This window comes from Nyctereutes procyonoides, unplaced genomic scaffold (assembly GCF_905146905.1).
Source record: "Nyctereutes procyonoides isolate TBG_1078 unplaced genomic scaffold, NYPRO_anot_genome, whole genome shotgun sequence".
NCBI classification, from domain to species: Eukaryota; Metazoa; Chordata; class Mammalia; order Carnivora; family Canidae; genus Nyctereutes; species Nyctereutes procyonoides.
Window position 1 is genome coordinate 23,360,071 of NW_026575135.1, and position 27,138 is coordinate 23,387,208.

Genomic DNA, 27,138 nt, shown 5'->3' on the forward strand with positions numbered 1-27,138 from the left:
TCCAGACACTGTTTTAGAAACTGGGAATAAGATGAATAAGACACATTCCTTTACCGCAAGGAAATCATCTTCTAATGGAAGAAATAGACCTCCTTATATAGATAATTATCATAGCATGTAACTGCAATGATAGAGATATGCAAAAGATATGAAATGAACACATAAAGGACTTCCAACCACATATGGGAAGATCAAAAAAGACTTCATTTATGTTTTAATCATTGCTAAGAAGTAGGCAGGTAAAATGAGGTTTGATGAGAGTGGGAGGGGGCTATTTAAAAGCACAATATGGGGGCAACCTGGGTGGCTCAGCGGTTTAGAGCCGCCTTCAGCCCAGGGCGTGATCCTGGAGACCCGGGATCGAGTCCCATGTCAGGCTCCCGGCATGGAGCCTGTTTCTCCCTCTGCCTGTGTCTCTGCCTTTCTCTCTCTCTCTCTCTATCTCTCTCTCTCTCTGTGTGTGTGTGTGTGTGTGTCTCATAAATAAATGAATAGAATCTTAAATAAATAAATAAATGCACAATATGAATAAATGCACAGAAAACAGTCTAAGAAGTTGACTAAACTGGAAAGAGGAAAGGGCTAGACTATAGGTGGCTTTGTAGGATGTGCTAAGGAGCTTGGACTTTGTCCTTTAGATGGGTGACTAGTTGACACTGAAGGGTTTTAGGTAAAAGGAAGCAGCATGGTCAAAACTGCTTTCTAAAAAATGGTCAGCTCTGTACTGTGGAATATGGTTTGGAGGGGGCAAGACGGAGACGGGCAGAGCAGTTGAGAGATATGTAATTATGTAGGTGAAAGATACTGGGACTGAACCACCAAGGCTGTAGTGGTTGGAATGGGGCTAGAGAGGGGAAATTTGACAAATATTTATGTTATCAAATTGACTGGACCTGCCTGTTGATTGGATTTGGGACTGAAGGAGAGGAAAGGAGTCTAGGATGCTTCCCAGTTTAGCTCTGAGTCACTGGTGGATGATATTGTTACTCACCCACTCCCACGCCCCTACCAAGGAAAAGAAAGGTATTCACGAGAGACACAGAGAGAACGCAGAGACATAGGCAGAGGGAAAAGAAGGCTCCTCGCAGGGAGCCTGATGTGGAACTCGATTCTGGAACTCTGGGATCACGCCCTGAGCTCAAGGCAGATGCTCAACAGCTCAGCCACCCAGGCGTCGCATATTCTTTGAATTTTTCTTTGCTTTCAGCATCATTCCTTTAGAAATAATTCTGGTGCCATTGTGGCAACAGTTCCCAAAAGGATGTAACTTTGAGTAAAAGAATCTATATTAGTAATTTATAAAAACTGATTATAATAGGGTAGCCTGTGACTCAGTTGGTGGAGCATGTGACTCTTGATCTCAGGGTTGTAAGTTCAAGCCCCATGTTCAGTGTAAAGATTACTTAAAATCTTTTTAAAAGATTTATTCATTACAAAGAGAGCTTGCACATATGCATGAGTACAGGGGAGGGGCAGAGGGAGAGGGAAAGAGAATCCTCAGACTCCCTGATGAGCTTGGAGCCCGACTTGGGGCTCCAGCCCAGGACCCCAAGATCATGACCCGAGCAGAAATCAAGAGTCAGCTGCATAACTGACTGAGCTGCCCAGGTGCCCTAAAAATAACATCTTAAAAAAAAACTGATTACAATATTTTTCCAATGAAACACATGAAGATATATTTTGTTGAAAGTACTTTATAACTGCAAAATGGCAAAAATCTGCAAGTGACAATGTACAATTGGATTAGACCAGGATTTTAAACTTAAAGCACTGAATTAAAACCCAGCATTGGTTACCATCTATTCCTGGAAATTCTTAAAAAATTAAGCCTCTGTATTTAGAGAGAGTAATACTTGTACTCTTTTAAGATAACTAGGTTCAACAATTTTGTTATGTTTATTTTTAGGTGATTGCTTCTATGCTTTTTACCAAACGTAGAAACTTAAGCTCATAGTGGGGCTTTTGAAAGGAATCATAGTAATTAATTGCAAAGTATTAGCTACTTAACCATAAACTTGAAACTTTTCTTTTTCCACTAAAAAAAGAATCTCTCAAAAACTGCTTTTGGGTGTAACTCACATAGTTGGCATCCCAAAATCTACATCTAGCTTTAAGAATTCCATTAAGTGTCATATATTCTCATTCTTTTGCAGCTGTTGTTTTGAGCAGTTGTTTAGTGTCACTTGTCTTCAGTTGAGATCACTGGTCTATAGATAGAATAATCCCTAGAGTTTGAAATAACTCCCTTGTTGGGGGGAAAATATACCGTAGCATCCACCTTTTAATTTTTCAATGATAATACTGAATTTCTTATGTTATTATTAGGGACCTTACACCTAACATGGGTTACAGAACCATTTTAATGAATATTAATTGAGAATTTTGGGTTTGTATTGTATATATTTCTAATGGTACAGGGGACCCAGTGACTTTGTTAGCAATTCCTAAAAGATAATTACTCTTAGTGTGTCCTAGAGCTGAGTGGGTTGGGGGTTTAGGATGTGAACATACACTAAAAGCCATTGAATTCACTTTAAGTGGCTGAATTGTATGCTATGTAAATCAGATCTCAGTAAAGTTGTTTTATATATTTTAAAAAGTGGTCATTGTCACAATTTAGGGGAACTCAGATGAAGAAATATTTCTTGGCAATCAAGCTACTTTAGTTGGGGCTCTGAGGTGGATGAGTTAGTTGGGCATCTAACTCTTGATTTCACCTCAGGTCTTGATCTCAGAGTCCTGAGTTCAAATCCCATTTTGAGCTCCACGGAAGAAGAGGAGAGAAGAAGCTATTAAAAAGAAGAAGGAGAGAAGCTATTTTAGTCTTTATTTTCATACTACTAAATAATAGAGTGTAATATGCTTTTAATGCCTGGTAACCTTCCTATGTAGTCTCTTACTTTTAGGAATAGCATATTCATTTAACACATATATAATTAAATATGTAGAGTGGAAAATAGGAAAATATTTGAAGAGGCCATAGAGGTTTAGCCTGCCAGTGCTATGTGTTCTTGAGCAAGTCACTTAATCATTCAGAGCTTTAGTTACCACATGCAATGAAAGTGTTGGACCACATCCTGGTTCTCAAACTCAAATGCCCATGGAGCTAACCAATTAATGTAAATGAATAAAATTGGTTGGTTCGTCGGCATAAAGGAACCAGGAGCAGAGAGACCATGGTGTATAGGATAGTATATGCTCCTTTAAGGAGAACAGCCACAACTCAGTTTTCATCTGTTGACTTATCTTATTGTAGGCCCAATGTAACTATCTTTTAATTTTCAAGAAAAATGGAAACTGGATTATTTTTAATTGCTCTTGATTTTTAAATAGTGCAACTAATTCTAAAAAGAATTTAAACATTGTGTAAGCCAAACTGCAAGGTATGAAGGAATCCTTCATGGGCTAAATATTCTAGATTAGATAGCTATGGACTAGATGATTTCTATTGATCCTGGCTAGCTGTAGAATGCCTTTCTGTTTGTTTGTTTGTTTTTTAATCTTATAGAAATACAATGTGGTGCTTACCAAAGAATATGTGTGAAACATATATGTAGGTTATAAAGCACAATACAAAATGAATAAATATCTAAGACCTAGCACATGATCTCCCTATGCTCCCCTGTTCCACGTTTCCCTACTCTCCCCTCAGAGGTAACCACTATTCTATATTTTGTGTTTAGATGCCTAAATAATACATTAGATTGCTTGCTTTTGAGCCTTATAAACAACAACAAAGTTTTCTAGGATTTATTTCTCTCATGATGTTTCTGAGATTTGATAAATTACTGAGTGTAGCTATAGTTCTTTTTCATCACTGTTGTATAATATTCCATTATATGTATATTTCCAAATTTATTCTCTAGCCAATAGATATCCAGGTTATTTTCAGCTTTTGGCTCTTATGAAGAGTGCAACTATGAACATATTTGTATATGCCTCCTGAAGCATGTGCAAACATTTTGTGGGGTATATACATAGGAGTCGAGTTGTTTAGTTGTATGATATATGAAGACTCAAATTCGTAGGATAATGCCAAACTTTTTCAGTATTATTGACTTAGCCCCATGAGTCTTGATTCTGAAAGTTCTCCATAGCTCTGCCTTCTCTAATTTATTTTGTCCTCTCTTTCTATACTTCTCTTCCCTTGGTGAAGATAACTGCTTCACGGCCCTTTTATTTTCTTTTTCACAAAAACCATATGTTCCCTGTCATTTCATTAAGAACTTTTTCTCTAATAGAATACAGTCATATTTAGAAGTAGATATTAGCCTTTCACATTTCATAAATGTAACTTGCTAAAGAAGCCTTTTAAAAAGCTTTTCCAGGGACGCCTGGGTGGCTCAGCAGTTGAGCATCTGCCTTTGGCTCAGGGCGTGATCCCGGATTCCTGGGATCGAGCGCCGCATTGGGCTCCTTGTATGGAGCCTGCTTCTCCTTCCTCTGCCTGTGTCTTTGCCTCTCTTTCTGTGTCTCTCATGAATACATTTAAAAAAAAAAGTTTTTCCTTACAGAAATATTTATTTAAAATTTAATGGTCATTTAAAGACTTTGTAAGTTGTTGTCAGGTTCTATACAGGATTAGTTACAATGTAAGTTCTGTTTACGGTGTGGCTGTGTTTTTTTTTTTTTTTTAATTTTTATTTATTTATGATAGTCACACACAGAGAGAGAGAGAGAGGCAAAGACACAGGCAGAGGGAGAAGCAGGTTCCATGCATCGGGAGCCCGACGTGGGACTCGATCCTGGGTCTCCAGGATCGTGCCTGGGCCAAAGGCAGGCACCAAACCGCTGCGCCACCCAAGGATCCCCTGTGTTTTTTTAATTACCTCACAAATGATCTGAGTATTTCTGGCATTTATGAACTCTTAGTTGTTTCAGGAGCTGCTTAGCATAAATAATTTGAAATTTTGGGGTGCCTGGATGGCTCAGTCGGTTAAGTGTTTACCTTCAGCTCAGGTCATGATCTCAGGGCCCTGGGATTGAGCCCTATGAGCCCTATGTGTGGCTCCCTGCTCTGCAGGGAGTCTGCTTCTCTCTCTCTCTCTACTCTTCTCTCCCCCTCCACTTCTCTCTTGGTTGCTCACTCTCTCTCAAATAAATAAAATCTTAAAAAAATAAAAAATAAAATAAGGAGGGGTGCCTGGGTGGCTTAGTCAGTTAAGTGTCTGCCTTCAGCTCAGGTCATGATCCTGGGTCCTGGGATTGAGCCCCCCATCGGGCTGCCTGCTCAGCAGAGAGCTTGCTTCTCTCTCTCTCCCTCTCTTTCTCTCTCTCTCTCTCTCTCTCTCTGCCATTCCCCCTACTTGTGCTCTCTCTGTCAAATAAGTAAATAAAATCTTTAAAATAAGTAAGGATAGGGTTCCTAAGCATCTTAATAAAATGAAGTAGGTTTTGGTTTATCCATTATTAGGCTAATATTGAATTTCTCTTTTTAAATTTTTATTTACTGTTTTTTAAGAATTTATTTATTTGAGGGAAAGAGAGACAACACAAGTCTGAGGGTGGGTGAGGGAGAGGGAAAAGCAGACTCCCTACTGAGCAGAGAGCCTCATATGGGCTCAACCTCAGAACCCCAATATTATAACTGAGGCAAAGGCAGACGCTTAACACTGAGTGACCCAGGCACCCCTACTCTTTTCTTTTCTTTTCTTTTTTTTTTTAGATTTTATTTTTAAGTAATCTCTGTACCCAATGTGGGGCTTAAACTGACAACCCTGAGATCAAGAATCATATGCTTTACTGACTGAGCCAACCAGGCACCCCTTGAATTACTTTTTTAAAAACCATGGCCATCACCCTCACTTAGAGCATGTTCATTATCCTTTTTTAATTTATTCAAATAAAGCTCTTGAGGTTTTCATTCTGTGCATGACAAGTCTAAAAAAGTAAGTGTTCAGCATGTGCATCTTTTTAAAAAGATTTATTTATTTATTCATGAGAGACACAGACTAAGAGAAAGAGAGGCAGGCTCCCTGCGGGGAGCCTGATGTGGGACTCCATCCTGGACCCTCCCAGATCAGGACCTAAGCCGAAGGCAGGCGAAGGCAGGCGCTCAACCACTGAGCAACCCAGGCATCCTGCATTTTTTTTTTTAAAGTAGACGTCATGCTCAACGTGGGGCATGAACTCACCACCCTGAGATTGATAGTCACATGCTCTATTAACTGAGCCAGCCAGGCTTCCTAGCATGTGCATTCTTGACACCTCTTAACCACAGCTCAATTTTTTTAAATTTAATTTTTAAGTAAACTCTGCCGCCAACAGGGGCCCATACTCATGACTATGAGATCAAGAGTTGCATGCTCTGCCAACTGAGCCAGCTGAGCACCCCCGCAGCTCAAATTTCTACAGAAAATTTCAGTATATTTTCTGTTTCTTCCATGGTTAATTTTGGTTTTGATAATTATAGAAGTGAATACTTTACGGAAAGAGCTTTTCCCTTTTAGATGTTAATGTAACATCTAAAATGTAATGTAAGAGGTTTCTTTTGGGGTGATAAAAATACCCTAAAATTGGGTTGTGGTGGTAGTTGCACAACTCTGAATATACTAAAAACTCCTGAATTGTACAGTTTAATTGGGTAGGTTTTATGGTATGTGAATTATATCTCAATAACGTTGTTAGAGTTTAACGATGTTTTGAAGGGATTTCTTGACCCTTTTTCCCTGTTTCTTTGATAATTCAAGTATTTGTGATGTCACATGAATTTGAGAAACTACAAATAACTTAGGTGCTTTTGAACTTGGGCCATTTTCCCCCAGTGTTTCTGATTAGCAAGGGATATATAGACCTTAGATTTAGGTTTTCTACTTTTTTATAGCAATCAAAAACTTTTTTTAGACATATTGAATAGTCTGCTTGTAAAACTGTCAAGATAACAGTGGATTCTGATATTTTCTTCAGGTTTTTTGAAATACTGCCAGTGGGTTCATGTTAGTTACACTGTTGTCTCTTCCTAGGCATAGAAGACAGAACTCTTAGCAAAAATGTCCTATTTATTGGGGTGCCTTGGTGGCTGAGTTGGTTAAGTAAGGGTCTGACTCTTGATTTCAACTCAAGTCATGATCTCATGAGTTGTGAGATTGAGCCCTGCAGTGGGCTTTGTGCTAGGCATGGAGCCTGCTTAGGATTCTCTCTCACCCTGTCCCTCTGTCATTTACCCCCTTGGCCCCCCCCACTGAAGTAAAAAAATATATATATATATACACACACACACACACACACAATTTACCCATAGGATTGCTTCAAAGAATGTTTTATAAGGAATATTTTTTCCAAGTCATTGACACTATATGTATATTTGTTTTTCTCAGGTTGACTTAAAAAATTTAGACTGAAATATCTTCATTTATTAGCAGATGTCATCTAGGCCAGAAAAAAGTTATGAAAATTGGTATCATTTTGTTTCCAAAGGCCTAAGAAAGAAAAATCACACATAGAGTTGAAACTGTATATGTCACATGGATTTAAAGTAACAATGAGGGCAGCCTGGGTGGCTCAGCGGTTTAAGCGCCTGCCTTTGCCCCAGGGCATGATCCTGGGGTCCCGGGATCAAGTCCCGCGTCAGACTCCCTACATGGAGCCTGCTTCTCCCTCTGCCTGTGTCTCTCTCTCTCTCTCTCTCTCTCTCTCTGTCTATCATGAATAAATAAATAAATAAAATCTTAAAAAAAAATAAAGTAACAATGACACTGTATGATTTTATTTAATGTGAAATTCTAGAAAATAAAACTCCTCTACAGTGATAGAAAACAGGTCAGTGATTACCTTGGGCCCAGAGTAGAGGAGAGGGTTGACTGCCAAGAGTGGATTAGGAAATTTTAGAGGTGATTGATGAGACTGTCTTGATTGTATTTTGTCAAGACTCATAGAACTATACTTCTATAATGGGTCTTGTTTATTATATGTAAGTAAAGATGATTAAAAGAAAAATTGAATAAGACCATATATACACATGCCTTGTATTTGTATCAAGTGTTGGTCTTTTAATATATAGCATCATCTAATATTTCTACATTATATACATAATCAGACATTTATGTTAACTATGCCAATGAAGAAGAGAAAAGTACTTATACAGGGGCACCTGGGTGGCTCAGTGGTTGAGTGTCTGCCTTTGGCTGAGGTCGTGATTGCAGGGTCCTGGGATCAAGTCCCATATCAGGCTCCCTGTAGGGAGCCTGCTTCTCCCTCTGCCTATGTCTCTGCCTCTCTCTCTGTATCTCTCATGAATAAATAAATAAAATCTTAAATAAAAAAAGTACTCATATAATTGTCATTGATGAAATAGTTTGAATAGAAGCCTACACATAGTATTACTATTAGTATATTTTGCAAATATATCTACTTTAGTATCTCTAATCCTTTGCCTTTTAATTCTATGTTATATATTCAACTTTTCACCAGACAATAGAAACCATCTTTTAAAAGCATTAAAAGTCTTTATATGGTGTGCCTATTTGTATCTAGTCAGGCAGCCAGCACTTCCTACATGCAGAAACACTGATCCAGTGCTGAATAAGAGAGCATGGCCCCATCCTATGGAGTACTTTACAGTTTTCAAATTAGTTTTATATAAATATCTTATTGCATTCTTTGAGAGCAGATGAAACTCAGAGAAACCGACTTTGCCTAAGTTTACAGTTAGATGACTGAGATCTGATTCCAAGTTCAGTTTCAGGCAGTTTAGGTGGATAAAATTCCAGAGTTGAGGTAGATGAATGGAGAGTTTAAGAGAACATGTGAAATTCAGTTGGATCTTATCCATATTGTGGAATGTGTATAAACTTCCCTAATTTTGTGTAAAGTTACATGTATTCCCCTTCCAGTTGATTTTCTCTAACACCAGGATAAGAAAGCTTGAATTTCTGCCAATTGGATTTCTTCCAAGACTATTTCTGATTGCTACCCTAACAGCTGAGACCTCACAGATTCTGGGTGTTACAAAGGAGAACCCTGCATACTTGTGGCATTAAATGTGAATGAGCCCTACATATAAAAATCTGCCTATTAGAGTGCTTGGGTGGCTCAGTCAATTGAGCATCCAACTCTTGATTTTGGCTCAGGTCATGATCTCACAGTCACGGGATTGAGCCCTGCATCAGGCTTCTCAGTGGGAAGTATGCTGGAGATTGTCTCTGCCCCTCTCCTCTCCATCCTTGCTCACTTGCTCACTCTCAAATAAAATAGATCTTAAACACAACACCCCCACACACACACACACGCCCTGCCCTTCTGGCACCATTTGGATTTCATTGATTTGCAGGGAATTTTCTTGGTGGTGACAGCTGTGAGCCATTTCCTGCTGCAGAACAGATGCAGGAGGCTGCTCTCCTGCTGAGTGCTATAGATGGTAGGTCTTTTGTGACACGGGGATGGCAGTGTGGTTGTCTTTGCCACTACTTGTGAAGGAGGCAGCATGGAATAGTGGAAAGAACATGGGACTAGCCATGAGAAGACTTAGGTTCCAATCTTAGAACTGTTACTTGAGCTATGTTACTTTGGGCCACTCACTGATTCATTCCAGTCTTTCTCCTTTTGAGTAAAATGAGGGAGTGGTATGTATATCACAGATAAATCTCAAAATCATTATGCTAAATGAAAGAAGCCAGATACAAAAGAGACTATATTGTATAATTCCATTTATATAAAATTTTTTAAAATGCGATCCAATATATGGTGACAGAAAGCAGATCAGTAGTTGCCCAGAGCCAGGCGCGGAGAAAAGAATGGAATGCAAAAAGGCATGAGGAATCTCATTTTGAGAGTAATGAAAATGTTCTGTATTCTACTTGTGGTGGTTTCACAGGTATATACAACTCTCAAAATTCATAGAATTGTACACTATTGTGTACATACACTCAAAAAATGGGATTCCAAATTTTAATAAGGGCTTAATAAGAAAAAATAGATTTGGATTATTTACCATGTGTATGGGAGGGGAGAAAGCACAGATATGTACTTGTGAATTTGTATAAATATTTGTATATATTTGTATATACTTTGTAGTTTATGTAATAGGAATGTTCAAGCACTAAATAAAATTAACAGTCATTAGCCTTGATCTCTAAGTCTTGCTTTACCTATTTGTCATTTTTATCTGAAATTTTATGAACTAATAGTAGTAGAAGACATTTAAGGTCAAATTCCTCAAAATATTTGAAATACTTAATTTACTAAAAATTTTGACTCTATATGCCATTTGTGTGATTGTTTTGCTTTTTAGCAGTTACTGCATCCTATCAACTTTATGTTGCAGGAGTCTGTTTACATCATTATAGTCACAACATGACAAAGGTGTTAGTGGTAAATTCTTAGTTCCAATATATAGCACAAGAAACAAAATGGAAATGACTTGACAATACCCCTTCCCCCAGTTCCCATCCTGTATTCTATTAATGGTTTAAAATCCTCAAAATCCTTAATAAATACTTCCAGAAGCCAAAACTAATTGTTTGGAGTTGACACTGACGTGTTGAAGATTGACCTAGGGAGAATATTCAGTAACTCAAATATGAAGTAAGAAGTGACCATTCTGGATTAGTTGTGGCTGTATAAAGCTATTCCTGATCTCCTCTTTCCCTAATGCTCAGGCCCTTTGTACTTAAGACTTTCAGGGAATGCATCATTTTTAGCTGGATGTAGGACAGTGGCAGCTACTTCTAAGACAGAGAAACACTAGTTTCTTTTTTTTTTTTTAAGATTTTTATGTATTCATGACACAGAGAGAGAGAGAGAGAGAGAGGCAGAGACACAGGCAGAGGGAGAAGCAGGCTCCATGCAGGGAGCCCGATGTGGGACTCGATCCCAGGTCTCCAGGATCACTCCCTGGGCTGAAGGCAGCGCTAAACCGCAGGGCCACCGGGGCTGCCCGAAACTCGTGTTTCTTGGAGGAAAGCCAATTTTAGGCTTTGGTCAGGAAATATACAAGATGAAGCTGTCAAGATAATTGATTGAAACACATGGAATATATTTATTAAAAAAAAAAAAACAAACCCATGAGTTATTTTTTTTATTTTTATTTTTTTTAATTTATTTATTTATGATAGTCACAGAGAGAGAGAGAGAGAGAGAGGCAGAGACACAGGCAGAGGGAGAAGCAGGCTCCACGCACCGGGAGCCGGACGTGGGACTCGATCCCGGGTCTCCAGGATCGCGCCCTGGGCCAAAGGCAGGCGCCAAACCGCTGCGCCACCCAGGGATCCCCAAACCCATGAGTTAATAGTGAATTTTTTAAAAGCACCCTGCTCCCCCCAAATCCTAAAGGAACTCCTTAGGTACCATCCCTGTCTTCATGTACAAACTCTGCTTTGGATAATCAAGTAGCCCTAGTTGTTGACAAGTTTTTCTTTACAGGAAAATTCCACCAATAATGATATATTCAGGAAATCACCATTTAGCAACCCCTCATGAAATAATTGAGGCAGGTAGCAGTCATCATTGGATGAAACCATTGGATTAATTGGCTGATGAGAGAACTTTACAATGAAGGAATCCGGCTGCAATTCTAGTAGATATTTGCATATATTCTGATGTGATGGTAATGTATTTTAAAGCACATGTAACACCGATGAAGTATTTTTGCCTGAGATGTGGAACTTTATTCTAATATAGGATTGCAAGATTAGGCCAAAACAGAACAGGATACTAGTTAAAATTGAATTTCAAATTAACAATGGTTTTGTTTTGTTTTAGTATGTCTCATACTTGGAACATACTTGGTTTATGCAAGAAGTCAATGGAATAGAAGGGGAAAAAAAGAAGGATTTTAAACATATTTGTTTAAAGGTGCCTGGGTAGCTCAGTCGGTTGAGCTTTGGGCTGTTGATTTTGGCTTAGTTCATTATCTCGGGGTTGTGAGATTGAGCCCTGCCTCAAGCTCTGCACTCAGTCTGCTTGTCTCTCACCCTCTGCTCCTTCCCCTGCTCACATGTTCACTCACTCTCGCTCTCTCTCAAATAAATCTTTAAAAATATATGTTTTGAGAGGGTGCTTGGATGGCTCAGTCAGCTAAGCATTGGACTCTTAATTTCGGCTCTGGTTATGATCTCAGATTTGTGGGATCAAGCCCCACATCTGGCTCCATGCTCAGTGGGGAGTCTGCTTTCAATTCTGTCCCTACCTCCTTCTGTCTCCCCTGCCCCCACCTTGCATGTGTGCCTGCATACACATTCTCTCCCTCTCTCAAATAAATAAATCTTAAAACATATATATATTTAGGAGCTCCTTGTTGGCTCAGTTGGTGGAGCATGCAACTCTTGATCTCAGGGTTGTGAATTCAAGTCCCCATTGGGTGTGGAGATTATTTAAAAATAAATCTTTGGGAATCCCTGGGTGGCTCAGCGATTTAGCACCTGACTTCCATCCAGAGCGTGATCCTGGAATCCCGGGATCGAGTCCCACATTGGGCTTCCTGCATGGAGCCTGCCTCTCTCTCTGCCTGTATCTCTGCTTCTCTCTCTGTGTGTCTCATCAATCAATAAATAAAATCTTAAAAAAAGTAAATCTTTTTTTGGAATTAAAAAAAATCTTTAAATATATACATACATACATGTTTAAATTTAAGTATTTTCTTGGAAAACTGGACAGCAATGTGCAAATACACAAAAATTAACTAAATTTGAGTTAATTTGTATTAAGGACTGAATGTAGGAGCTCAAACCATAAAACTTCTCAAAGAAAACATAGATGTTAAGCTCTTGGATGTCAGTTCTGGCAATGATTTTTCGGATTTGACAACAAAAGCAAGAATAAACACATAGGACTACATCAAACTAAAAAACTTCTGTACAGCAAAGGAAACCACCAATAAAATGAAAAGGCAGCCTACTGAACTGGAGAAAATATTTGCAAATCATGTATTTTTTTTTAAGATTTTATTTATTCATGAGAGACACAGAGAGAGAGAGGCTGAGACATAGGCAGAGAGAGGCTGAGACATAGGCAGAGGGAGAAGCAGGCTCCACACAGGGAGACCAATGTGGAACTTGATCCCAGGACTCCAGGATCATGCCCTGAGCTGGAAGGCAGACACCTAACCAGTGAGCCATCCAGGCGTCCCATGCAAATCATATATCTCATAAAGGGTTAATATCCAGAATATATAAAGAACTCCCATACTCGATAGCAAAATAAACAATCTGAAAAAAAGGGGAGCAGAGGATCTGAACATTTTTTCAAAGACACATAGATGGCCAACAGGTACATGAAAAGATGTTTAACATCACTCACATCAGGAAAATGCAAATCAAAACCACTTTGAGGGCAGCATGGGTGGCTCAGTGGTTTAGCGCCACCTTCAGCCCCGGGGGATGATCCTGGAGTCCCGGGATCGAGTCCCACATTGGGCTCCCTGCATGGAGCCTGCTTCTCCCTCTGCCTGTGTCTTTGCCCCCCCATCTCTGTGTCTCTCATGAATAAATAAATAAAATCTTAAAAAAAAAAAAACACTTTGAGCTATCACCTCACACCTATTAGAATGGCTATTATCAAAGACAGGAGATAACATTCCAGAGAGGAGGTTAGTGAGAAACTAGTCCTTGTGCACTACTGGTGGGAATGTTAATTGGTACAACCACTATAGAGATTCCTCAAAAATAAAAATTGGGGACTAGGGTGGCATGGTTGATTGGCCTGCTCTTGATTTTGGCTCAAGTCATGATCTTGGGGTCCTGGGACTGGACCCCACGTTGGGCTCCGTGCTCAGCCCGGGGAGTCTACTTGAGGATTCTGTCTCTCACTCCTGGCTTCTCCCTCCTACCTCCACCTGCCTCTAAGATAAATTAATAATTAAAAAAAATAAAAATAGAACTACCATATGACTCAGCAATGCCACTTCTGGGGAATTATCCAAAGAAAACAAATACACTAACTCAAAAAGATATATGCAACATTATTTACATTGGCTAAGATATGAAAACAACCTAAATGTCCATCAAGGGGTAAATGGATAAAGAAGTAGAATATATGTGTGCGTGGATGGACCTTGAGGGGATTATGCTAAGTCAAAGACAAATACTGTATCATCCCACTTATATATGGAATCCCAAAGAAACCACAAAAGTAAGCTCCTAGATATGGAGGCCAGAAGGGTGGTTGCCAGAAGTAGGAATTGTGAGGGTGGGCGAAAATGAGTAAAAGAAGTACAAACTTGGGATCCCTGGGTGGCGCAGCGGTTTGGCGCCTGCCTTTGGCCCAGGGCGCGATCCTGGAGACCCCGGATCGAATCCCACGTCGGGCTCCCGGTGCATGGGGCCTGCTTCTCCCTCTGCCTGTGTCTCTGTGTCTCTGCCTCTATATCTCTCTCACTATCATAAATAAATAAAAAAAATTAAAAAAATATTTAAAAAAGAAGTACAAACTTTCAGTTATAAGTTATAGGGTATAATGCACAGCATGGCAACTATAGCTCATAATACTGTGTTGCATATTTGAAAGTTTCTAAGAGAGTAGATCTTAAAAGCTCTTGTCTTAAGAAAAAATCCGGTAACTATATAGTGACAGATGTTAAGTAGACTTCTGGTCATTTTGCAGTATATACAAATGTTGAATCATACTGTATATTGAAAATGTGTTTCAGTTATATCTCAATAAAAATATACACATACATATTTAAAGATAAATATTTTTATTTTTTATTTTATTTGTTTATTTTTAAGATTTTATTTATTTATTCATCAGAGAGAGAGAGGGAGAGAGAGGCAGAGTCACAGGCAGAGGGAGAAGTAGGCTCCATGCCGGGAGCCCGACGTGGGACTCGATCCCGGGACTACAGGATCACACCCTGTGCTGAAGGTGGCACTAAACCGCTGAGCCACCAGGGCTGCCCAAGATAAATATTTTTAAAATATACTTTTTAAAGATTTTATTTATTCATAAGAGACACAGTCAGAGACATAGGCAGAGGGAGAAGCAGGCTCCTCACAGGGAGCCCCAGTGGGGGACTCGATCCCTGGACCTCAGGATCACACCCTGAGCCAAAGGCAGATGCTCAACCACTGAGCCACCCAGGCATCCCTATATTAGTTACTACTAAACAAACTCTTTAGTAGTCTACTGACATGTTTAAAATAATCTCAGTGGGGTGCCTCGGTGGCTCAGTGGATTAAGCATCTGTCTTTGGCTCAGATCATGATCTCAGGGGTCTGGGATCAAGCCCTACATTGGGCTCCCTATTCAGCAGGGAGTCTGCCTCTCCCTCTGCCACTCCTGCGCCCACTCATGCTTGCTCTCCTGCTTGCTTGCTCTCTCTCTCACATACATACATACATACATACATACATAAAATCTTATAAAAGTAAAATGGAAATCTGGTTTAGCCAGATTGAATAAAATAGTTTATGTAAAGGACTTAAACATAGTTCTTAGCATAAAATACAACAATAAATTTTAGTTTAATTAGATTGTCAAAGTAGTATCACTGCACTATGTGCCAAAATAATGTGATTAGCCTTGTTACATGAAATGTTTTTTTGAACTATATGAAGTGTTCAAGGTGACATTGCTAAAGATATGGTGTGTACCAGGCCCTTCTAGTTTGTAAGGGCTCTGAGGTTGTCCCCATTACTTTGAGTGATGGGACTTGTAGAGAGTTAGGAATCCGAGAAAATGGCTCCTTAGCCACCACATAAGCAAGCTTCATGCAATGTTGTAATCCTGTAGTTGCCTTGGTTAAAAGGTAGAAATGGTAGAACTTTTTGTTCTTTGTACTAAGCAGATTGTGTTCATTCAACCAATACTTGATACACACCATTCTAGCTAGACTGAGAAGATCATATTGCTTTTCTCTTGAAGAATTCACACTATAGTATAAGGCAGAGCCACCTTACATCACCTCTAGAACAAGAATGGCAATAAATAATATATATATATATATCTGTAAAAAGTACCCTATCAGTTTTACAATTGAAACACTATAGAAGTTTGGAGAGAGAAATCACATCTCCATGGGGTAATTCATATTTGTCAAACATTATTTATAATTATGTGAATTGTTTTTAGTGGCTATAACAAACAGCATATGAAAATGCTTATGTTGGTACGCCTGGGTGGCTCTGTGGTTGAGTGTGTGCCTTCAACTCAGGGCGTGATCCTGGGGTCCAGGAATGGATCCCCTACAGGGAGCCTGCTTCTCCCTCTGCCCGTGTCTCTACCTCTATCTGTGTCTTTCATGAATAAATAAAATCAGAAAGGAAAGGAAAGGGAGAAAGAAAAGAAAAAAGAAAAGAAAGAAAAGAAAAGGAAAGGAAAAAGAAAGAAAGAAAGAAATGCTTATGTTTAAAAAGTAGATTGCAATATAGTTATGAGTACAATGTTATATAAAATGTAAAAATGCATTAAAAAATAAAAAGCTAGAGGGAAAAACACTAGCAACAAGTAGTTTTCTCAGGTCAATTTGAGAAAGGAGGGAGCAAGGTAGATGGATTTAGAGATATATTTTTAAAATAAAATATATAGTCACATAGTTTCAAAAGTTAAAAAACAGCTGTTCTAGGTCCTGCTCTGGGTGATGAAGACAGCAGTGAAATAGAAATAACAATAGGAAAGGTAATAGCTACTGACATTTATTGCTATATAGTAGTCTCCTTCCCATGCTTTCCCTCTACCAACTAGTTCCCCTCCCCCCCAGACCAATACTATTACTTTATTGTGCATCCTATCAGAGACACTTTATGCCTGATAAGCAAATATATAGATTTATTATAAATAGTTCTCTTTCTCTTCAATGAATGGTACCTTTACAAACATACAAACTGTTTTGTACCTTGCTTTAGTCAACTCAATATATTGGAGAGTTTACTTTTTCTTCAATAATATATTGAGAGTTTATTTATTCTCTGTAATTGTTTCGTAGTATCCCATTTAATGGGTTACTGTTATTTATTTAACTAGTCCCTGTCTGTACTAATTCTTTGCTAGTATATAAAGTGCTGCAGTGAATAACTTTGTTACTTATGTCATTTTGTACTTGTCCACAATATCTATCTGATAGGTTCCTAGAAGTGGAATTGCTGGGTCAGTGCATTTGCATTTGTAATTTTGATAGATCAAGCTCAGTGGACTAAATCACCTGGGGAACTTTTTCAGTGTTCTTATGCTTGTCTCCCTTAATATCTGGGAAATTTGGGATGCCTGAGTGGCTCAGAGGTTGAGCGTCTGCCTTTCGCTCGGGGCGTGATCCTGGGATCCAGGATCGGATCCCACATGGGCTCCCTGCATGGAGCCTGCTTCTCCTTCTGCCTATGTCTCTTCCTCTCTGTGTCTCTTGTGAATAAATAAATAAAATCTTAAAAAAATATATCTGGGAAATTTTTTGGTTTTGTTTTTTATTTTTCTATGTATCTGAGATGGAGCTCAGTATCTTAATACTTTTAAGTTCCTAGGGTGATTCTGATGTTTACCCCAGAAGAAAGAGGATGTTAGACCCTTGTAAAATGGAATGTGTACCAAAAAAGCATATCGACTTTTATTTTATTTTATTTTATTTTTTTAGCATATAGAATTGTAGAACAAAAGAGCAGCTCTTTCTACCCATGGGTCATATCCTTGCGCTTTAATAAAAATGCCTTTTTGCACTGAGAAAAGAAAACACAAAAAGTAAAACAAAAGAAAGTGGGTTACGTATGGGGCTCAGAAAGGCAGCATGCTCCCAATTTTTGTAGAAGTATGACAGTGGCTGCTTTAATTTACATATCCAGATTACTGCTGTCTCCAGCATCTTCCCCTCCCATGATATTATGGGATATCCAAGCATTGCAAGATGAAGACATTAGTCTTTCAGGTACTGATAAAGGGATGCAGTAGATGTCATGGTAATCAGAGTTTGGTATGTTCCAAAGGAATGGGTGTGTGAAATACAGGATTTTGTACAACCTGTAGAAATTAGGAAAACTGCATAGCACCTAACCTGCTGTTCTGGGTTAGGCTGAGCCAAGTAGGAAATATAATTGCTTGGAAGTAACTTAAAACACACCAAAATGTCAAAGGCTTATTCTGTTCTAGCTTCTGTGCTAGGCAAAGATAGTAATAAACAAACCAACCATGGTAGTAATAATTGGGCACTGAGTATGTGCCAGGTATTATGCTGAAAGTTTCACAAATATTTTCTCATTGAATCCTAATCCTAGGAACTGTGGTCACTATTACATTCCCCTTTAACAGTTGAGAAAAATGAGCTTCATAGATATTAAATTACTAACTTACTGAAGATTGTGCATGTATCTACTGCATAGAATTGTTTGAAGGTTAACGAATAGTACTTAGAAGAATAGTACCTGCTACGTAATAAATGCTCAACGGTATTAGTTATTATTACTAAAGTACAGAGGAAATACTAATAATCCTTTGCCTAGGGCATACCTCAAAGAAGAAAAATTTAAGTAGGGCTTTTCTTAGGAAAGACAGATATTTCAGTAGAAGAAACTGTAGTAAAGGGATTGGTGGCCTGATTTGGCTACTGCATAGGGTGATTAGTGGTAAAATGGTAGAAGAGGATGAGAAATGAAAGGCTTCATGAGAGGGTGGGGCAGAGAGCTCTTGAGCTATTTTGAAAGAATGGGCATAACTCATTTTAGGAGACAGAGGGGATTGGGATCATTTCAGGCAAAGATACAACACTTAAGAAAGCATAGAAGCAGTGTTGGCAGTATCTACTGCTATGTAGTAAACTACTGCAAAATTAAGTGGTTTAAAACAATTACTATTTTATTTACCCACAGTTCTATTAGTCACATATTTGGGCTAGGCCTAACTAGGTAATTCTGGTCTCACCAAGGGTCACTCATGTGGCTGCAGTCATTTGGTGGTGCCACTGGGGCTAAATAGTATGATGGCTTCTCTCACAAATGTGGCTTTAATGATGGCTGTTGGCTGGACTTCTTCACATGTGGCAGTAGAAGAGTTGCAGGAGAACAGCAGAAGCTGCAAGGGTTCTTGAGGCCAAGGCAAGAAAGTCACACAGTGGGGATCCCTGGGTGGCGCAGCGGTTTGGCGCCTGCCTTTGGCCCAGGGCGCGATCCTGGAGACCCAGGATCGAATCCCACATCGGGCTCCCGGTGCATGGAGCCTGCTTCTCCCTCTGCCTATGTCTCTGCGCCTCTCTCTCTCTCTCTCTCTCTCTCTCTCTCTCTCTGTGACTATCATAAATAAATAAATAAATAAATAAATAAATAAATAAATAAATAAATAAATAAGAAAGTCACACAGTGTTGCTCCACCACATTCTATTAGGCAAAACAGTCACAAGGCCAACCTAGATGCAGTAGGAGGAAAAAGACACTGCCTCTTGATGTGAAAGAACATGCGAAGAATTTGTGGCCTTCCCCCATGCCCTCAAATCTTCCACAAATGGATGAGTCTAGGATGTGTAGCCTTTTCCTCACCCTAAGTAGTGTTTCCTCCAAAGTTAATTATAGAAGTTACTTTAATCACCTTTATTACCTGGCCCTCAACTCTGTTTCTCTTAGAATGAAGACAAAATATAAATTAAAGTGAAAAAATCTTTACTGAGAATTAACTAACTGAATTTTGAAAACTGGGCTTATAAAACAGTTTTGAGAAAATGTAATTTTTAATATTTTCACAAACTTGAACTTGATTAACAGTGGTGTAGAGAATTCCTCGGGGTCCTGACTTCAGTAATAGACTAGGATTATGTGTTATTAACACATCATTTATTAGTATTTGATTAAATACTTTGGTGTTAAAATTTTTTGAGGATTACAGTATTTGACCATTTGAACTCTTTTATTTATTTATTTATTTATTTATTTATTTATTTATTTATTTATTTATTTGATTTTGTTTATTTTAGAGAGAGGAGAGTGCAAGGGGAGGATTGACAGGGGTGGGGGGAGAGAGAGAGAATCTCAAGCAGACACTGAGTGCCGAGCTCAATGTGGGGCTTACAACCTGGGATCCTGATGAGCAGAAATCAAGAGCTGGATGCTTAACTGACTGAGCCTACCAGGTGCCCCTAAAATCTTATTTTTGTTTTTAGTAATCTCTATATCCAACATTGGGCTTAAACTCACGACCCTAAGATCAAGAGTCACGTACTCTTCTGACCGAGCCAGCCAGGTGCTGCAACAACCATATAAAATTTTGACCATTTCCTAGGTTATTTACTTATTTATTTTATTTATCCTAGGAAAATTATTGTATTCATATTCTGTGCAAGTTAACATCTACAACCACCTCCCTTCACCTACCTTAGAATGATCTGAGATCCTGAATTAGATTCTGAATTAAAGATGTTTTTATCTCTTTATTCAACTAACTTTTGCCAGTACTCAGCAGATACAAATGTGATTTCCTCTGAGTTATATCAGTTCTGTGGTTTGCTATTTAATTCTGCTTTCCATTCTGAAAGAGTTCTTAGCCTTTGTTCATTAATCATAGGAAACAGTTGTGCAACATGCCTTGACATTAACTTGAACATCTAAAATTAGTCTTGCTACAATCAGTGGTTGGGAACAAGGTTTCAGTAGTTTGTGACATGTGTTAAGTAGACATTGCAAGGTTGGAAGGAACTCCCTAGAATTAAGTAAGTAACTTGCATTGTGTGTGGGTACCTGTGTATGTATACAATTGAAGTTCTATTTGTATTAAGCATATGAACAAATTACATCTATTACTACAAATGCATCATAAGCATCTTTCCCTATGCACTGTACTGTTTAATTATTTCAGAAGAAAAATGTATTTGAAAACTTGGCATGCTAGAATGAATTTTTCTGCATGTTTGTTTTGTGATTTTAATTTTTTAACAAAATAATTATATATATCATTATTTCAAGTAAATGGCTTTTTTTTTTCCTTTTCAGAATTTATAGAAACTCATTCACAAAAATGACATCCTGGTTGTATGAATGTCTTTGTGAAGCTGAACTTGCACAGTATTATCCTCATTTTACTGCCCTTGGCCTTCGAAAAATAGATGAATTAGCCAACGTTACAATGAAAGACTACTCTAAATTGGGAGTCCGTGACATGAACGACCGCAAACGTCTCTTCCAACTTATCAAAATCATTAAAATTATGCAGGAAGAAGATAAAGAAGTCGGTAGCCCAGAGCATCCTCTTCAGACAAACTGCCTGTGCAGTAAGCCTTGGGAATCCAGATCTGGCCCTCGCCGGCAACTGCATTTTGATTCTCCTGCTGACGACAAAGACAGAACTACCAACAACAATGGGTTTGAACTGTGCAGTTTATCAGATTTTTCTGTAAATGAACAGAAGTCTAGTTACCTAAAAGTGCTAGAACACATACTGCCGGATGATTCCCATTACCATACAAAAACAAGAATTCTGAATGCCACAACTGCTGGTTCCTATGTGCAAACAGAAACTAACACTTCACTCTTTTCATCAAATCACTTTTCTCCAATCCCGGGGGATTATGATATTCCCATTATTCAAAGAATCTCTCATGTTTCAGGGTATAACTATGGAATCCCTCGTTCTTGTAGCAGGTAATCATTTTTATATTTTTGGGGGGTATGATGGAGAGGGTAGCATCAGGCAAGGGCAAGCCTCCATGATTAAGAGCACCCACTCCTTATTTACAGAAAATTACAGTGAACAGCTTCTGCAATAATAATAGCAGTACCTTGATGGGGTGAAGTTCATGAGGAATTGGGACTTTCCAGATGGGAGAAAGATGATATTGTTCATGTATGTCAAACAGCTGCTACTTGCCAGGATCTGCTATTATTCCGTTAGCAGACCTATTTCTATTATTTATTATAGTGTAACATGATACATATAATGCATCCTTGAAGGTAAAATAGTTAACTGGCCTTCTGCAATGGAAAAAATGTGTGTATTCCACAGGTTTTTTTTTTTTTTTTAAGGTTATCAGATGCACTTCAACCAGGAGATATAGAGCTTAAAAACAAAGAGCATGTAGTTGAATTAAGTAGTTCTTTCTTTTTTCTTTTCTTTTTTTTTTTAAGATTTTATTTATTCATGAGAGACAGAGAGGCAGAGACACAGGCAGAGGAAGAAGCAGGCTCCATGCAGGGACCCCGACATGGGACTCAGTCCCGGGTCTCATTGGACCCTGGGCCGAAGGTGGCACTAAACCGCTCGCTGAGCCACCCAGGCTGCCCAAATTAAGTAGTTCTTTCATGCAATTAGTTTACCTGCACACATTGAAATATGGTCCTGATTTTGAGTGCTTTTTTCTATTCCAGCCCTGCAAGAACATATGATTTTGGTGATTGCAGAAGGCTAAGACATTTTAATGTAGCTTAGACTTTGAGACTCAGGGTGACAATAAATTATTTTCACTTAGTGCTTTAAGTTAAATGTTGAAATAAAGGTCCATAGGAGCTGAAATATTGAATAATCTCTAATACCAGAATTGGTATAATAGAAAGCATGTTCTTTTAAAAACAACACATATTTGTTGTTTTGTTATTTTAAAAGTTATACATGGCAAGTTATGGAGAAACAAAATACCTTCTTTTTTTTTTTAAGATTTTATTTATTTGACAAAGAGCACAGCAAAGGGGGAGCGGCAGGGAGAAGCAGGCTCCCTCCTGAGCACGGAGCCCAGTGCTCAATCCTAGGACCCTGGCATCATGACCTGAGCTAAAGGCAGACACTTAACCAACTGAACCACCCAGGCGTCCTGAAACAAAATACATACTTAAGCCACATTTCCTTTTCTTTCCTTTTCTTTTTTAAGGCTATTATTCATACTTTAAAACAAGGTGTATATTTACATCTGGTCTTATATTGGCTAAGGTTTCAGAGGATCTCATAACCAGTTCTTTTATTCACCCCAAAAATAAAAGACTCAATTTTACAGGTAAAAGTGCTTTTAGTAATTTGAAATACATAGTGCATTTTATAGTATTTCTGAAAACTTTATTTGGTTTAGCAGAGCATAGAGTATATAGTACTCTTTTCTTCTTTTAATTGTTAGAGAACTAGATTGTTCCATGACTATCAAAGCCAGGATTGTTTCTGTCCCATTAGTTAGCTCTGGTAAAAGAAGAGATATTTTCTTGAATATTACAATCTTGTATTGAACAACACATACAAATCTAAACTGGAATTATTTATAAATAAAGATACCACTTTACATTATTTATTTGGACAGAATGAATATTTTAGTTTAAATACTGCTATTTCATTTATGTGGCACATATTAAGTATCACCTCTTCTAGGTCTGATTCTAGTTGTAAAGATAATTAGGATATGTGGAGGCTCTTAGACTCTTAGGGGGAGTGAGTGGGATGACAAACAACCATATGGTGAGGTAAGTGCTCTTATCAAGGTTTATACATGACAAACCCAGAATGAAAGCTGTTCCATTGAGCTTTCTTACTTTTAATGTCATTATTTTCTCTCTCTTCTCACTCTTTATTATGTGAGGGAAATAGAGATTAGAAAGGACATTTCCTCCCAATAGTTCTCATATTCTCACCCAGATGTTTCTAAGTAGCATTCAAGGTTTTAGAACCCTGAGAAACTCCCTCACCAACTTAATGCTTACTGTTAGGATGTCATCTTGTCCAAAGTGCATTCTCTTTGGATGCCTCAAATCAAGTAAGCTCAAAATAAATTAATAAAAGTCTAATGAATTTAGAGATCTTAAATAGACCTAACTCCAGCTGTCTTAACTCTTCATGTCAGGAAGATACAGCTTATCTCTTCTAAGGAATGTTGGGCATTAAAACCAGAGCCTTCTAGTGGTACCAGGGTGGCTCAGTCGCTTAAGTGTCTGACTGGCTCAGGTCATGATCTCAGGGTCCTTGGGATTGAGCCCTGTGTCAAGTTTCCTGCTCAAGGAGGAGTCTCCTTCTCCCTCTGCCCCTCCCCCTCCCACTCATTTTCTCTTTCTCTCTCCAATAAATAAATACAATCTTTAAAAAAGAAACAGAGCCTTTTAGCAGAACATTCATTCCTTTTTGCCCCTTGAACTTGAAAACTGTAGTCTTTTTGACCACATGATCCATCCTAGAGTCCTTAGTCAATTTTGTTTTTTTTTTAAACTTTTTTTTTATTTTTTATTTATTTATGATAGAGAGAGAGAGAGAGAGAGAGAGAGAGAGAGGCAGAGACACAGGCAGAGGGAGAAGCAGACTCCATGCACCGGGAGCCCGATGTGGGATTTGATCCCGGGTCTCCAGGATCGCGCCCTGGGCCAAAGGCAGGCACCAAACCGCTGCGCCACCCAGGGATCCCCCTTAGTCGATTTTGAAAAAGATTTTTTCTATCCCATTTAATTGGCTTTATACAATTAGGTTTTTAATACTTCCCAATAAAAATTTTGACACAGGCCCTTGTTAAAATAATGCATTAAATTTTTGTTTTGGGGGGCACCTGGGTGGCTCAATAGTTGAGCATCTGCCTTTGGCTCAGGGCGTGATCCCAGGGTCTTGGGATAGAGTCCCAGCAGCGAGCCTGCTTCTCCCACTGCCTGTGTCTCTGCTTCTCTCTCTGTATCTCATGAAAAAATAAAATCTTAAAACATTTTTTTTGTTATTAAAAAAATCAAACATATGCAGAAGGGAGAATAGAACAATGAATCCCCTACCTGCCCATCATCTACTTTTAATGATTGTCAAGATTTTGCCACACTTAACCTCAAAATGGTACATTTTTGAAAGTCTGCTGTGTTTTGGTTCATGAGAGACACAGAGACAGAAAGAGGCAGAGACACAGGCAGAGGGAGAAGCAGGCTGGGTCGCTCAATTAAGCGTCTGACTTTTCATTTCAGTTCAGGTCATGATCTCAGGGTTATGAGATTGAGCTCTGAGTTGGGCTCCACACTGGGTGTGGAGCCTGCTTCAGAGTCTCTCTTTCCCTCTCTCATTGCCCCTCCCTCCCTTAAATGCTTTAAAAGCCTGGTGTTGTCCTTTATGCACTATATAGAAATTTTATTCGCTCCTTTTTACTAATTTAAATAAAATCCTGGCAAAAAGTAATTTTCCAGCCAGTTGGAGGGCTCAGAAAATCGAAATTGATATGAAACAATTATATAGTGAAATATCCTGTGTAAAATCTATTATAAAAGGCTTTTTAGGGGCTATTAATCAAATTCTAAAGTGTAAAAGGAAGGGACTAATTTGTCTTGCTAAGGCAATCTTAGTATATGGACCAAAGACATTGATCTGGTAAACTACTTTCAAGAATCCTATTTTCTTGTTACTAGGTTAAGAGGAATTTCTATATAGGTAAACGGTCAGTTGTTAGAGATAAGTGTATATAGCCCCATTAGACTCAGTAAGTAAACCTGGTGAATTTTGTATCCCTAGCTCAAGGAATATTTCATCAAATATTCTAGCTGTTAAGATTGTTAAGTTCATTGAAGTCAGAGCCAGAGAAGAAATGCGTCTGAATAGAAGGCTGATAGTGGTGGGCAGCACCAGTTGTAAAATTGTCCCAGGAAGAAGAAATACAGGATTGTGTTCTAACAAATACAGATCAGGTGAATAAAAAGAGGAACTGAGAGAGCAAGACAAAGGGAGGGCAGAGTATACCAGGAGGAACAGAGAAAAAGTACATTGAAACCTACCACCTAGTTCAAGGTATTCAAGGATCAAGGTGATCCCAGGTAGGATAAAAAAAGAAATTAGATTGAATGATCAAGAAAACAGTAAATGTATAAGAATAATTGGATTGAGAGAAAGCAATAGATATGGGTTTTAGGTATTTTAAAGGCCTTGGAGGGGTGATCAAAACATAACTGTGTTTGATTTTGAGGAGTAACCAGCCTGATTTGGGGGGATATATAGAAAGACATATAGAAGTTTTTGGAAGACCACATCTGGAAGCCAAACATATGTCTTAGAGCTAGAGCAACTCTTAGGGTTTGGGAGTTTTTTTGTTTGTTTTTGGCAGGACAGAGGATGGAGTGGATTAGAGATAGAGATAGAAGTAATCAGGAGGATTTAGTTAGTAAAAGAACTTTCTATACACCTAATATGTATAAGTTACATATTAAAGTGTTGACACTGAGAAAGCTTTTTATATATGTAAGATGTGTATATAAGTTAGGTGTAATGTGTATATAAAATAACAAAATATACTGATACTTTGACCTCTTAAGTAGCTTTATCCTATTATTAATTAAAGCCCACTTCTAAATATATATCAGACAGAACACCTCAGAGAAAGAGAATCCTTGGACTGAGATGGAGAAAATTAGAGTTTGTGTTCGAAAACGCCCTTTGGGCATGAGGGAGGTACGTCGTGGAGAAATTAATATTGTTACTGTAGAAGACAAAGAAACGCTACTTGTTCATGAAAAGAAAGAAGCAGTTGACCTTACACAATATATTCTGCAGGTATGATGCTTTCCTTTTGTGTTTGGAATTAATATGATCAAGTGTGTAGATTTTTTTTTTGCTCTTATTTTAATGATAGCATACAAATTCTAAAACCCAATTTCTGCTTTGGGTGTTGGTATTCATACGTGATATAAATCATTAATACTCTGGACCTTCATTTTAAACAAATATAGTGCAATGGAGGAAACAAAAACGTAATTTCTGCATTCTAAGGCTATAGAATTGCATCATATATTTGCTTAACACGAATGTTATTATACCTCTTTGGCAAAAAAGGGTCTTAAGGGGATAAAAAGAATGTAGTGGTGGTAGGTAGGACTAGTCACTGAGTATATGCCCCAGAGTGACTCTGAGATGATCCCATAGTCAGTCTCAATTCTTGCCTGTATCTCACAGTATGAACTTATTATTAGGAGTATGAATCTGGAGTTTAATATGGAGGATATGTTTTCGAGCAACAAAATTCCAGATAGCCACTCAACTGCTTATTTTGGTTCTCAACTGTCTTTGGGTTTAGATTTAACTTGGTGGAAATTGAGCAGGTTAGTTTGTATAGAATAGATTATAGCAAGTAAATGCAGTCCAGGGATATGATTTCACTTTTACATCTAACATACAAGGATTTAAATAGAACACTAGTAACTTAGACACATAAGAAAGTGTTCACTCCCTGCCAGAAAGATAAGAGTCCAAGAAGAAAGAGTTTGATATTGAAAGGAACTTATTTCAAGCAACTAGATAACCTTGCAATAACTTCAGTCTCCTATGGAAGCAGCAGGCCATGAATGGAAGATGCCATAATTTAGGTACTCTTAAAATTATGAAGCAATT

General features: G+C 38.3%; 1 protein-coding gene across 2 annotated transcripts in view; it reads left to right on the forward strand.

Annotated features, from left to right (window-relative positions):
* The window catches only part of KIF24 (kinesin family member 24), a 78,732-nt gene that overhangs the window by 7,001 nt on the left and 44,593 nt on the right, over positions 1-27,138 (forward strand). For both annotated transcript variants that reach the window (XR_008661416.1, XM_055301991.1), the window contains exons 2-3: positions 20,826-21,473; positions 26,115-26,304. Coding sequence is in view for 1 of the 2 variants with exons in the window: in XM_055301991.1 (XP_055157966.1) it covers positions 20,851-21,473; positions 26,115-26,304 (813 nt within the window). In the remaining variant the exon portion in view is untranslated. The remainder of the gene's footprint in view (positions 1-20,825; positions 21,474-26,114; positions 26,305-27,138) is intronic.